The sequence below is a fragment of the Nematolebias whitei genome, chromosome 5 (genome assembly GCF_014905685.2).
Source record: "Nematolebias whitei isolate Nwh7 chromosome 5, NemWhi1, whole genome shotgun sequence".
Lineage (NCBI taxonomy): Eukaryota > Metazoa > Chordata > Actinopteri > Cyprinodontiformes > Rivulidae > Nematolebias > Nematolebias whitei.
In genome coordinates, this window is record NC_056502.1 from 14,075,457 (window position 1) to 14,085,748 (window position 10,292).

General features: G+C 45.1%; 1 protein-coding gene across 1 annotated transcript in view; it reads right to left on the reverse strand.

The window, feature by feature from the left end:
* The window catches only part of pou2f2a (POU class 2 homeobox 2a), a 44,844-nt gene extending 36,112 nt beyond the window's left edge, over positions 1 to 8,732 (reverse strand). The window contains exon 1 of the mRNA XM_037676196.1: positions 8,444 to 8,732. Coding sequence (XP_037532124.1) covers positions 8,444 to 8,696 — 253 coding nt within the window. The 5' untranslated portion in view covers positions 8,697 to 8,732. The remainder of the gene's footprint in view (positions 1 to 8,443) is intronic.
* Between the last annotated feature and the right edge of the window lie 1,560 nt (positions 8,733 to 10,292).

The window sequence follows — 10,292 nt, forward strand, 5'->3', positions numbered from 1 at the left end:
GGGGGGGGGACAGAATTTGGGGCTACAACTTGTCGTGACTTTTTTGGCTCAGGTAGCTCTTTTAGCTTTTAGCTGCAAAAGCAACAAATATTAATTTCTGTTCATTTTCCGTCTTGCAAGATTCAAGACACGCGTCCATGAAATGCACTTTCCATCCTTCTTTGTGAATCCCTGGCCTTGTCTCGCACTCTCTTGGCCACTTCAGCATCTGCCCATGTTCCAAGGTAATCACAGACTCATTTAAAGTCACTTTTGCGCACTACCTCTGACTGGTGGTTAAGAGTGCGACAGCGGACCAGGCTTTTATGGGCCTTAATGTGTCCTATACAGACACTTTGGCAACCAGGCTGCTGTTCTCAAAGACGTGAGAATGGAGAGTGAGAGGGCAGCACACGTGAGGCCAACAGCCATGGCGACTTAACCAGGCAAAAAAAAAAAAATGGGGGAACGAAACACGATGAAAGAGAAGGGAGGGCGAGGGACGTGCACAGCAGAATGGACAGAACATGGAAGTGTCAAAAGAAAGGGGAGAGAGGGGTCACTTAGTCACTCCTTCGGCACCCCCTGCTCCGAGCCTCCTTCTTCGTCCCTTTTACAAGCAGACAAAGGGACAGAGGGGTGCAGTCCTTGTACAGAGGAGGGAGGGGGGGCCTCTCTGTGACATGCCCCCCTTTTTTTTCTCTGCTCCCTAATATTTAAAGACAAGCAGTTAAAACTGCTGGTATGGATAAAATGCGGCCCAAATGAACCAATTAGTGACACAATGGATCGGTCAAAATGGAAATATTCAAACTTGTGCAGCAAAACAGATTTTCTATAGAAAAGAACACATTTCTGAATTAAAAACTAAAATATTAACTAAAATGTTTAGTCCATGTTTAAAAAGAAAAAAATCTTAGTACTGACTTTTAAATATGGTCATATTTTAGCAGCAAAGCGTAAACGGGTGGGACGATGAACTCCTGAAAGACGGGCGGCGTTAAGAGAGATTGCATTGGACACGAGGAGGAGAGAGGAGGTGGTGGAGTACAACAGATTAATTTCAGAACAGAATGCTCCTGCTGAGAGGAAGACAGAGAGCAGGAAGGATAGACAGGGATCAAGAAAAGGGAGAATGGAGATTAAACATGCATTCAGCTCCCTCAAAGGGCTAAGGTGCTTCTGGGGGAGTGTCAGCTCTCTCTGTGTGGATGCATTTGCAATTATGTGACATCGCTTCTTGCAGACACGTTCCCCTCCTCGGCTTCAGGACCTGATCGGTGAGCACTCTCATCCGCCTTCGGTCTGAGGACGTGCAGCGGAACGCCAAAGGTTAATAGGACCCCTTCATTACCATAAATCGTATCAGCTAAATGAAATGGAGAGAAGGGATCCCTGATTTAGGCGTCCACTCTGCTGCCGGGCTAAAAGGGAGGCACCCAATCAAACCTCTGGGTTTTATTGGTCTTTTTTATTATCTAAATGTACTGGCACATGAGCCAGGTGGCAGGGGTGATAGCCTGCAGCAATCAACAACAAAAGAGACAGCGGCTATAGTGAAAACACAATTTATAGCCTATAAATAAGCCCACTGTCATCTCAGCAAACACCCTGCACAGATGTTGCATATTTTACTGAAAGAGTATGCATGAAGCTTTGGTCCCACTGAGCAGGGGAATGTGACGAGTGTGATCTCGAGAAGAAAAATAAATCGCTCGAATTAGTAATTTTTGTGCTCTAGATATTCAAAAAGAGTTGTTCAAACTATTTGAAGTGGGGTTATGACTATCTTGCTTTTTGCAGGCTCTGTGAATGATCTCAGTTTAGAGAAACTCTATTGATGAGCTAATCGTTAGTCGGTGCAGAGTCTAGGCCGAAGAGGATGTCTGTAATTTTAAAACAAGTCCAATCTGGAAGATGATAGAGCGGTTCATGCAAATGTTACTTAAAAAACCTTAATATCATCATCACCATTAGTTCTGCTTTTAATTATTATGGCAGAAATATATTGATAGTCCTGATAATGGTGTTCCAGGCTGCACCAGAAGTGCTAAAGCTAACTGCTACTGTTGCTATTTGTGCTTGCTACAAACCATTGAACTCTATGAAAACTAAACAGTAATGTTAAAATGATGGCAGTTAGCTGTTAGCTCACCTATCTTATCAGTACTTATCTTTTTTTCCCCAACTACGGTTATTCTAAGAACCATCTACAACAGGTAAGATATTAATTGTTAATAACCTTACTAACCACACAGCTCAGCTTCAAAAGGTCCAAACTACCCATTTAACTCACAATTTACCAGTTTGATAGTTTGCTGTCGGTGATCGACAGCTTCACAGATCCTGACCACAGCCTTGCTACATCTGGCTAAACCTCCACGCGCCCTCAAAGTCGAAGCAGAGGGCGAGTATTCCTGAGCGCTCGGTCAGTGTACATCATCTGTATTTTACTGACGGAGAGATACGAAGAGGGAACTGGAACCACAGAAGGAAGTATAAATCAATATCTAGAATGGAGTCAGGTGGTTTGTATGTGTTTGGTCCTGCTGATGTGTTGATTAACTGCCCACACACACACACATTCACTCGAGCAACACACACACTTCATCCATCTCTCTCGCTGTGTGTGTTCTCAGGCTGATTAAGGTCTGTGGGTCTGATTAAGTGGTCTGCTGCTCACCCAGCCCCTGGTTAGGACTAGTGCTGGGCAGTATTTCCACGGACACAATAACCGACTGCACAAAACTGTTTTTGTACGTGCGAGACAAACAAATCTAAAACTAACGGACGGCCTGTAGGTCATCAGGGTCTTTAAATTATTATTTTTAAATGCCACGCTGCGTTTACTTCAAAGTGTCTTCGTTCGTCTATGCACACTTGAAAGTCATGCCAGTAAAGGTCACGTTCTCTATGACAGAGCATGAGTGCGCTAATGGTTGTTAATACGCAGTCGCTGATGAAGATGCATTGGATATGAGCGTCTTGGTGTCCCAGTGGTTCGACGGGGGGGAAACTCAACACCACTCAATGCTACTAATGAGCTGTGGGAGCTCATCAGCGTTAATACTACATTAGTCTCAACCAGTACACACACTAATCTCCAAACTATACACACAACCTACTGCCACATTAGCACACCTGGAAATCCAATAAAAAGGTAAACACTTAATGGGATTAAAATGCATTTTAAAGCCCTGGTGTACCGTAAACATCACATCATATCATTATGGTTCTGTTCAGGTTAATACACAGCCATGTCACAAGTTTAGATCCCGACATAAAAGTGCCTTAATTAGATATATTCGCCATGTTTTTAAACTTTATTTAATGGTTCATTTCCATGGCTGATTCATTCCATAAACACATCAAATAAACATGAGGTCCTCCCTTACTCAGGCTTCTTGGGGTCGTGCGACGTCAAACTAAATAGACAAACTGATAGCCCATTAGCTCCTGCAGCTTTCTGCCATCAGCGTGCTGCGTTCAGGCTCATATGCTGCAATCTAATTCCAGCACCACGGGGAGAGCAGAGCGGAGGGAGCGGGAGGGACTGTGACAGAGGCAAAAAGGGGAAAGGAGAGGAGAGGGGAGCCACACAGAACGAGAGAGGTAGCTTAATGCAATAAAGCATGTAGTATTGACATCTTTCTCGTGTCTATTGATTCCCCATTATGTTGCTAACAAACCCAGGTTGACATTTTGTCATTTGCAATCATGTTAACACTGCGACTTGCACGCTCCCTTCTACAAACCAATCCATACCTACACACACAGGTTTGCACACGTGTGTTCATACTTGTGCGCACGCTTACACACTCGTTGCCTCTTCGTCACACACACACAAAGCAAAGGGGTGAGCACATGCATGTTCTTACATCATGTAGCAATTAAATACATGTGCCAGGGCCCTGTGCGCATCATAAAATGTCTTAAAAGTAAGCGGTTAGCACATGAAGAGAGCAGCTGACACGTTCGATAATGGGTTTAGCTCAAGTATTTTATTGAAATCCACTCAGGAACTCATATCGTCTTCCATCTTGTGTGTCAAAGTTTTAAACAAAGATCTTAGCGCTCAAAATATGTGTTGTGGATAACTCTCAGCTACTACCACACCAAACTTTAGCTCATTATGTGCAAAAGTTACTACGTTCTAGCCATTGCCGTGCTTGCTAGGTTCAACTAACTGTGGCAGCCGTCTTAAATTGGGTTGATTCCAAAAGTTAATGAGTTTTTGACTGTTTCAATAAAAGCTGTTCACTGCTTAATGGGATATTTTGCTAACAGACAGAAAGGGTTGTCTCTAATGGTTATTTGCAAAGTTTTAAACTGATGCCACCGGATTTGTTAGAGCGCAGAGTACTGGAGCTTGCTCTCAGCTACACACCAACTTTTAGCTCAGCATCTCTAAAATTGACTGAATTACAGCCATTTTTGTGTTTGACATGATCAGTTGCCTGTGGCGGCCATCTTGAATCGAGTTGGCTTCAAAAGTTTATCAGTTATAGAGTTACATCCAGGGACTACGTTCAGAGAGTTTGATTAAAATCTGCTCTCTGGTTCATGAGATATTTTAATAACAGACAGAGAAACAAACACAAACAATATATTACAGCACACGTTTCATGGCAGCAAGTGATAAACATTATTTTTCCCAACCGTGAATGTTCCAGGTAGTTCAATGTAATTCTGACAGAAAAAGAACAACCTATGCGGGTCTAAAATCTGAAATGTATCTGTAAGTATAAGCGCTTGTGAAATAGTCAGACGGAGGGAGATGGTGGGTAATGTTGTGTGAAAGTCGGTGAGTGTCTGAGATGAACTGAATCTAGGCGTGTGTGTGTAAGCACGTGTGAAAGAAAAAAGCCGTCTTCAGTCTCCTTGATGTCCCATCGTATCATATCAAGGCCTGCGCCGTGTGGGAAACTCTTCAGTTTCTCCTCCATGTCCCATTAAACTTTCATACGCCGGTTAATGCTGATGGCTCCACAAAACCAGTTTACGACGCGTGCACACGGACCGTTCACACAGCAGTGGCACTGACCTGCACCTTCACCGACACAATACCATTAAAAATAGAACAAAACCTGGATGGGTTTCAGCAGGAGGAAACTCGCTTGTTTTCAGCTCCTACTGTACACACGACAGCCCCGTCTGTTTTTTATGATGACGTGCATGTGTGAGCCCCCCTACAGGGGCTGCGCGCGAGTGCTCGAGGCCTGTTGTTACATGAAAGGGAATGAAAGCACAGGGGGGCAGAGAGGGGTCAGGCCTAACACTGCTGCCATGACCTCTGACCCCGCACAGAGCTCTGACGCAAAGGAGTCAAGTAGCTGCCACCAGTCAAAGAGACGAGTTAACTGAGAGCGCGAGTCAAGAGGCCTGCGACTGCACGGGACAGCTGTGTTGGCTGGGGGGGCAGGGGCACCACCAGGGGGGCCTTAGAAGGGATGGCCACCCTGATATATTTACTACCCCACCCTCTGCCAGACAGTCTTGTCTGCTTGACTCAAGAGTTTTTGTTTGGTGTGCATTTTTAATTTCATGTGTAAATTAGTAGAACTATTTTTTTTGGGGGGGGAGGGAGGGGGTATGTGTTTGGGTTCTGTTTATTGCATTTATGACTCAATGCAATAAAATAAACAAATTTAAAAGGTAACAGATCATTGGTTTATTTACATAATTACTTTAATTGCTGGATGTCCGGCCCCCTGCTTTGTTTACATTGAGTGCACACCCACATTTTACAATTGCATATTTAGGAAACTGCTCAATTAAGCTCTTTTAATCTGTGCCCTTTGATATAGTTCAGGATAAACATTTTTATGTTTGATTTAGTTTACACTGAGTACCATTAAAATGTTTTACTTAAAAAGTTAGTGGAATCAAATATGGTGCAGAAAGTCAACGTTGTCGTGTCATCGCATCAGTATTTAGTGTCCCAGGAGGTTACATGCATAAAATAGTTTAAAAAACTAATAAATTTAAGTGAGGACATGCTACTGTGCATCAACAGTAAAACAAAACAAAACAAAAAACAGGCTTATATCAGACAACAAAATCCCATATTATTGTACAAGAAGATAATAAATCTGAAATTCTGCGATGGCTTTTAATTTTTGTGTGCCACCTCAAGACTATCCATGCCCCCTCATCTTTTTTCTACATGCGCCCCTGCTGAGAAAACATTTGAGGCAAAAAGCAAAATTTTTGCAACCCAAAATTGCATTTTTGACCATAATCTCAAAATGTCTCGGCGGTAAATATAATAAGTCCTGTTCTGTTCAAGCACTGCACGGCTTCATCTGAACAGAATAAAATCAGCATGAGATTGTGAATCACTGCCATCTCCTCGTCCGGGGAGCTCAGCAGCCCATCAGCTCGCCTCTGCTTATTCAGATGCTGCTCCTGGCCTGGGACGCTGCAACATAATGGCTCATCTGTGGTTTCTTCTCACCTCTCAAAGCTCAAACTGAGTTTCCCTCACCCTCCTCGTTTTTCACTCTGTCATCTCGCTCTTACTTTCACCCACTTCTCTCCTCTCTCACTCCCTTTTTCCATGTATTTTTTTTTTTTATCTCATTCTGACATTGGCCATTTTTCAACAAGCGGAGCACAAAACTCCTCCTCCTTGGTCCTGGCATGCACCTCATCCTCCTTGCAGCATCTCTCCCCTCTTCTCACTGTGTGTATCTCCAGAGATTTAGCAGGTAACAGGTCATTTTCATCCTTCTGAACCTATTTTCTCTCTTTACTTCTATCACCTGTCCGCTTTACTGTCACATGTTGCACACTGTTGACTGAGGACGAGAACTACAAGGTGAAACTGACCTTTCCTCCCATCAAATAGACACAAAAATGATCTGGGAAAGAGATATGTGTTGCTGTAAGACAGTTTAGGATCCAAAGATCCATAAAACCCACCATTGAACACAACGGCAGCAATAATAGATCATTTTAAAAAGTTCAAAGAGGCTGACTCTCAAACCACAGATTTGAGCTCATTGTCTGTAAAAGTGACTGTTGCAGTTATTTTTGTGTTTCCCAAGGTCAGTTGTCTAAGGCAGCCATCTTGATTTGGGTTGACTCCCAACGTTAACCAATTTCAGGTCTACAGCAAGTGATTATTTTCTGAAGATTTCATTAAAATGTGTCCCATTGTTCATGAGATATTTTGCTAACAGACAAACATGCTCAACTCCAACAGTCAATGGCAACTTTAAAGGCAGGTCTTGCGCGAGGAATCAGCGCTCTCTGAGTATGTGGTGGAAAATACTCTCTGCTAATGAAACACCAAGGTTCAGCTCAGTGTCTGTAAAATGAGTCGAGCTATAGCCCGTTTTGTGTTTGCCAAGATTTCTTAGCTGTGGCGGCCATCTTGAATGGAGCAAACTCCAAAAATGTATCAGTTGTAGCCCTGCATCCAGGTGTTACTTTCTGGGTGTTTCATTATAATCCGTCCCCCTTTGATCATGAGATATTTCGCTAACAGACAAATGCACTCTCCCACTTCTTTTTGCTTCCTGTTTGGAGCATGCAGCCCCCCAGTGAGTGTCCTGTGTGTCCTCTGAAGGCCTGCACGGTGTGGACCTGCAGGACAGGGGAAGTCAAAGGGGTCAAGTTGAACAGAGTCCACACAGACTGACACTGAACCCACCATGCGTCCTTCTGCGCGCAGATGAAGAAGGCGCCACAGCCTCAGCACCCCCCACCCCCACCCCACCTCCCTGACTCCTCACTCCCTGTGCTCCTTCAACCAGCAGCGGGACAGGTGGATGCAATAAAAGAAGAAGTGTTTATGGAAACATTTGGCTGCAACTTCTGCAAGTCTGGACCAGACCAGAGTTCACTGATATTTCCAGGTGCAGCGCAAACACCACATATTATTAAGAAGCAGCAGATAAACGGAGCTGTTCCCCTCCTTCAGCATGGTCCTCCCTGCACCTCCGCTCTCCTTCTGTCTCCCCCTCTCACTTCTTCCACCAGCCCAGGAATCGATCTCCGCAGGATCGATAAGTTGGCATGAATATTCCCTGCCTGTCGAGAGTCTAGTCGGGGAGAGTCGGAGGCTGAGGCTCAGGCGCAGCAGTGGAGAGGACGGGAAGGACGCGGGAGGAACAAAAATCAAACCCACCCAGAGAAAGGAGCGCGTGGAGGCGGCGAGGGAAGCGAACCACACCGGGCTGGAACAGCATGCGCGTGGACAAGAACAGGAGGACGTTTTTATATTTCAGTCTGGAAACTATAAGCTGCTCTTATTTTGACTCCCCATCCCCCCAAAAAATCGCAAAAAAAAAAAAAAAATTAAGGAGACCAGGTAAGAAGTGGGTGTGTGCGCGCCGGCGGCGAGCGCGTCCGCACAGTGAGACAGGCAGACAGACAGACAGGCAGACAGACAGACAGACAGGGCGGCTGGCCGACACCGAGGAGGTGCGAGCCGGCAGGAGTAAAAATCATGTCTTACCGGAGTTGGAGCGGAGAGCCAGGGGGGACTTGAGACGCCAGGCGTTGAGGTCAGGGGCGGTTCTCTGAAACACGAACGGCACCGGCAGGGGAACAAACATGATCCTCCTCCTGCTGCTGGTCCTCCTCGTCTGGACGCAAAGCACCGGGACGAGCTCCGTCCTCCTCCGAACCTCCTGCGCCTCCGTCCGACTCTCCCGCTGGCGGCTTTGGGGATTTACTCTGCTGGAGGAGCTGGATGGGTGTGTGCACATGTAGCCCCACAGTTGCTGCGCACTCCTTTTTTTATTATTATTATTATTATTAACTATTATTCACGCTGGTTCCCGGCATACATTGAGCTTTTCTTGGAGGGGGGGGGGGGGGGGGGTGTTTTTGGTGTAGCCTAAATGTGCATAGATATAAGGATGGTCCCTTGAAGTGCAGCTGAACACACAGACGGATGGAGAGATCAACTTCTGCAGCATGAAACTTTACAATTACAAGTTTAGATTAAACAATACCACCTGTCTTTGTTCTGCTAAAGCTTTCTCCTTGAGTAAACAAATAGCCCCCCCACCACGGAAGATTATTTCATCCTCACTCCTGTAAGAAAAGGTGAGAACAGTCGAGTCTCATGTGGCTCATGACCCCCTCTGTTCAGCAGTTTTTCACTTATTCCTGCACTATTCGCTCGTGCATTTGGTCAAATAGCTGCACGCGCTCCTGCTCCTCTTGCGCCGTCGCGCGAGGGCTATAAAGGATATGGACACCTGCGTTCATCCACAAGCAGCAGCGTCGCGCGAGCATGTACAACAGCTTCGTTCCAAATAAATAAATAAACAAAATCCAAACAAGAAGGAGGAAAACAAAAAAACAAAAACAAACAAAAATGGTTAGAAAAGGCGAGGCGCGCGCAGCGTATGGCCCCGACGCTCCTCCTCCCTCGCGCTCTGTAATTAAAACGCAATCAATCGATAGGCAGATAAATAAATAAATAAACACCGCGAACAACTAAGTAAATAAAAGCACAGAGTAGAAACAGGAAGCAGCAGCCGCGGCTGCTATCATCCCACCATCATGTCGCGTTTTAGCGGAACACTTGCCGTTTCTCCGTCCATCCGTCTGTGTGTCTCTTACAACAATTTCTTTTCTCTTTTTTTTGGTTTGCTTTTTTTTGTTGTTGTTTTTGTCTGTTTGTTTCTTTAAATATATATTTATATTATAAATAATTCTGGGCTCTAGCTCTTCACTCATACGAGCCGGCTCCCCCCTCCAGGACTGTAGCGATGTGCCACTACAGGGCTGGCCGCAACATTTGAGGCGAACGAGAGGAGAGGAGAGGACCCGCTACTACTCACACATCACCAGCCCACCCACCCCCTCCCTCCGTCCATCTCCTCAATCCCTCCCTCCTGCCTCCCCCACTCCTCCCCCCTCGTTTTCACTACCGCTGCAAAAGGTATCCTGTATTGATTTTTGCACCCTCCACCCCTCCTCTCTTAATAATACCGTCTATAATGATGCCAATGGTGATCAGTGCATTACTCTTTGGGAAGGGATGAATAAGAGAATCCATGGATTGTTTTGGCGCATGCGCACAATTTCCTCATTACATCCGCTTTAAATAACTCCTTTCCTGAGAGGGGTGTATCATTTATTCACATAGAAAAATAGAAGAACTTGAAGCTGACATAACATCTTAAAGCTCCTCCTACTAATCATTGCAAAATATACAATTAAACATGAAAACAGAGTAACCTGAACTTTATAGTGTGATTGGAAGTATCATATGCAACTCTGAAACGCAGGTACGCACTTTATGTAAATAAAACACTCGGCTGAATCCACCGAACACCAAGCAGAAGCTT